The sequence below is a fragment of the Pygocentrus nattereri genome, chromosome 18, assembly GCF_015220715.1.
Source record: "Pygocentrus nattereri isolate fPygNat1 chromosome 18, fPygNat1.pri, whole genome shotgun sequence".
Lineage (NCBI taxonomy): Eukaryota > Metazoa > Chordata > Actinopteri > Characiformes > Serrasalmidae > Pygocentrus > Pygocentrus nattereri.
Genome location: NC_051228.1, coordinates 11765730 through 11769750, shown reverse-complemented (window position 1 = coordinate 11769750; position 4021 = coordinate 11765730). Strand labels below are relative to the sequence as shown.

The 4021-nt window shown below is 35.2% G+C and overlaps 1 protein-coding gene across 1 annotated transcript; it reads left to right on the top strand.

Moving 5' to 3' along the window:
• The first annotated feature begins 1383 nt into the window (after positions 1-1383).
• LOC108412890 (olfactory receptor 1-like) lies at positions 1384-3522 on the top strand. Its single transcript, XM_037547563.1, has 2 exons — positions 1384-1421; positions 2523-3522. The coding sequence occupies exon 2, from the start codon at positions 2527-2529 to the stop codon at positions 3520-3522; it is 996 nt and encodes a 331-aa protein (XP_037403460.1). The 5' UTR covers positions 1384-1421; positions 2523-2526.
• Positions 3523-4021: the final 499 nt, after the last annotated feature.

The following is a 4021-nucleotide window of genomic DNA, read 5'->3' as shown; positions in this document are numbered from 1 at the left end:
ACCAACCTTCCCAGCCTTGAGCAAACTAGCAGTGAGATACATGGGAATTACTGCCACTTCTGTCCCAGCAGAGAGAGTCTTTTCAAAGGCAGGAGAGGTTCTGAGCAAAAAACAGAACAGACTAAAGGGGAAAACAGTAAATATGATATTGTTCCTCAACAAAAACCTGTAAATTAAGTGTTATTTAGATATTCAGTATGTTCATGTTAATGCAATATTTCAGGAGTTCTAGATAATTAAACACTAATTTATTTTAATTGTTTTATTATTTTACTTATTTAATTTTTTTTTGCATGTTTGAAAACAATTTGTGTGAGGGTTCTCTGTTTTTTCTGTTGAATTAGTTCTGTTATATTGTAAATGAGGCTGCTACCTCAATATACTTTATTTAAAATAAATAAATAACTCATCTTGTATTTTTTTTATGATGCTATGACTTGAAATACACTACTTTTTTTAGATTTACGAGACACATTAAGTGTAGTTGCACAAGGTATCGGTATCGGATCGGTATCGCCGATACCAGCCTGAGTTTTACTCAGTATCGGATCGGAAAGGAAATCGCTGGTATCGAACATCACTACCACTCTGCCATATTTCTCAAACACAAGCGATGGAACTCTCAGCTGGTTAACAAGTGAACAGTATTGTGGGATTGCTGAGAAGGACATATTAGATGCTACCTTCAAATTGGGTCTAGATATGGCACCTTATGCTGCCTTCCAAATGGGACAGCCTTTGTCTTGGGAGCATGCAAATGCTGCCTTGAAATCCTGCTTACTCAGACAGCTGCCTCCTAATTGGAGCACACCAAGTGATGAGATATTACATGCTAGCTCAGCAGCAGAGAAGGGTGGGCTTTCTGCAGGACCTGAGGCACCTAAGTGAGAACACACAGCAGACCAATGAGCCAGATGACCCAGCAATACAGCAGTAACTGTGACCGGCAGCGCACAGCACTGCTACTTCATAAGGTTGTCCCATCAGGTTGTAAATGCTAATGCCAGCCCCTCATACTCACACTCAACTAGTAAGAGCAAGAGATATCAACTCTAGACTTCAGCCATAAAACAGCACTGGGGGAGTGGACAGGGACATAAACAAACACTTGAAGGGAGAATGCATTGAAAATGACCTCTTCCTTTTTGAATGCATGGCAAAGACTTGCAGGTGGGCTGTTGTGGCTACAGGTTTTCATTCCAGTTCTTCGAAGACTGACCGAGTGATTAAGCAAGTAGAATAAGGTGTGCTCTGCATGTTTGAAATGAAAACATGAAACCCTTTGAAGATAAGACTGAACACTTTTGTATGAGATCAACTGAACATTGCTTTGGTGGTTGATGTTAGCTGGCTGTAGTTGGTGGAGGAGCTAAGCTTTCAAACTGGACAATTTTTCTGTTACACATTTTTCACAAATTCGAGTTCACCTTTCTTGATGAACATAAACTAATAAATAAATAAGGTACGTTTGGACACCCCTAGTCTACATATTTGCAGAGTTTCTAGAAAAAGAAAATTCTTCTGTCATATACACTGTACTTATGTAACCACAGTTCTAGCCACAGTGATTCCCTGAGATTATAAATATGTCAGTTTTATGTGTATGTTGTGACCAAAGGTCTCACTGCCATGGATTGTATCAAGCCAGTCATCAAACAATCTGACTGTGGCACTCCTTGTTAGCAAGGAAAGACTCAGTATGTCTTAAATAAAGGCTTAAATGATATCACTCTTCATCACATCACTGAAACACATGTAATGGTACAATAGTTTAGCATGCATTAATATAAGTCAAGGAGATGTAAAACTAAAGGGAAAAAATTATAATTTTTCTTAAAATATTTTCGGGGCTTTCAGGGTAAGGTGCACTTGTCCAAAGCCTCACTACCCAGTACCTGGATTATTATTAAACTGAATTATTGCTGAATATCAACAAGACCAAAATAAACAAAATAAAACTGTCCTTTAGTCTTCTATTCTGTTCTATAATTTAATGGTATATTTTACAAATATAATGAAATATTTTAAAATGTCCAATATTTGGGAAAGGTGTGCAAAATGTAAATAAAAGAAATATTGCAAATATGTGCAAATTGTTTAAAGCCTGTATTTATTTGAAATTAGTACAAATACAACATATCAAAGTTTTATACTGAGAAGTTGTATTGGTTTTTGAAAAGGTATATGCTCATTTCAAATTTGATGCCAGCAGCATCTTTCAAAAACAGCAGCATCTGTACCAGAGGGACAGTGCTGTAGAGAATGGTATCACCAGAGGCCAAATATATGTATATGTATATATAAGTGATCTTCACAGATATGCTGGTATTGTTTCTCAGCTGCAGAAGGTACAGTATTAATAGTAATCTTACTCCTCTTCTACAACTATAATGCTTTTATTAATGTTATAAATTATTTATTTTTGAATTATTGTAACATTGAAACAAATATTTTGTTCATACTTCTATTGCCAGCATAAACCTAATTAGTGCAAACGATTTCTTCTCATAGATGTTTTAAAGCCAGATGTCTACTGATTTGAATTTTATGCAGTCAGCATCATCAACAAATGCAACATTTATTCGTCCTTCCAAATTTTACCTGAGTGGACTTTACAATGTCCCATATGCAAAGTATTACTATGTGTTTCTGTGCTTTGTGTATATAGTGACTGTTTTGGGGAATTTGTTTATAATGGGCACAATATATCTGGTACGCAGCTTACACACTGCTAAATATATAGCTGTCTTCAACCTGGCCTTGTGTGATCTGTGTGGAAGCTCTGCTCTCATTCCAAAGGTTTTGGACATGTTTCTATTTGAGAATCAGTACATATCTTATGAAGCCTGTCTAGCAAACATGTTTTTTGTTTATGTCTTCATGGCCCTGCAGTCTCTTACTCTCCTTGCTATGGCCTATGACAGACTGATTGCTATATGTTTTCCACTGAGGTACCATGCAATTGTCACCAAAACAGCAATGATTTTGATCATTAGTGTTATGTGGTTTCTGTCTCTGAGTGCTCATGCTCTGATGGTAGCTTTAATTACTAGGCTGTCTTTCTGTAAATCCACTACAATTAACAGCTATTACTGTGATCATGGTCCCGTCTATTCCCTAGCCTGCAATGATAACTCCATGAATTCCAATATTGGCAGTGTCTTCACTGCTGCATTGCTTTACTTTCCATTGATGCTAATAGCGCTCTCATATGTTTGTATTGGCTTTGCATTACATAAGATCTCACATGGTGTTGAGCAAATCAAAGCTATTAAAACCTGCACTTCTCATGTTATATTAGTAGGCATGTTTTATCTACCAATTATAAGTATTTATACTGTAGCTCTTACAATGTTTATAGATTCAAATGTTGCAATAATCAATACTGCTTTAACACAAACCATTCCATCTATGTTAAACCCAATCATTTATACACTAAAAACAGAGGAGGTATTACAGTCTGTTAAAGTGCTCTACAAACGATCAAAGGTGAACTCTGTGAAAAAGACTGTGAAGAAATAAAGTGACAATAACTGTATAATAGTTCTCCTCAGAAAATTGTTTTTAGGGATATTCAGTTGTGTTTATTTATTACTGCTTCTATTATTTAAATAAAATCAATCAGTCTTATCAAAGAAAATAAATTTGGGAAAGAAAAAATGTATCAGTTTTATTTTGATGTTCATTACATTTAAACAGCTATTTATTTGTATCTCACAAAATTATGCAGTAGATTTATATCACTTCAATAAAGTAGTGACATAAAACTCCAACACTGGGTAACTACAATTTACATTATATTATTTTTATATTTGAAATTATCATCAGAATAATGTAAACAAGACTTATCCATCCTACATACTTTATCCTGTTAACAACAAGTAGGCACTCTATGTATTACAGATAACAAATTAATGTTTTTCTATTTGTTAAACATTTGTTAAGACATGCAGTCAGGCAAACTGGACATGTTACATTGCCCCTAGGTGTGAGTGTGTGAGTGATTGTATATGTCTGTCTG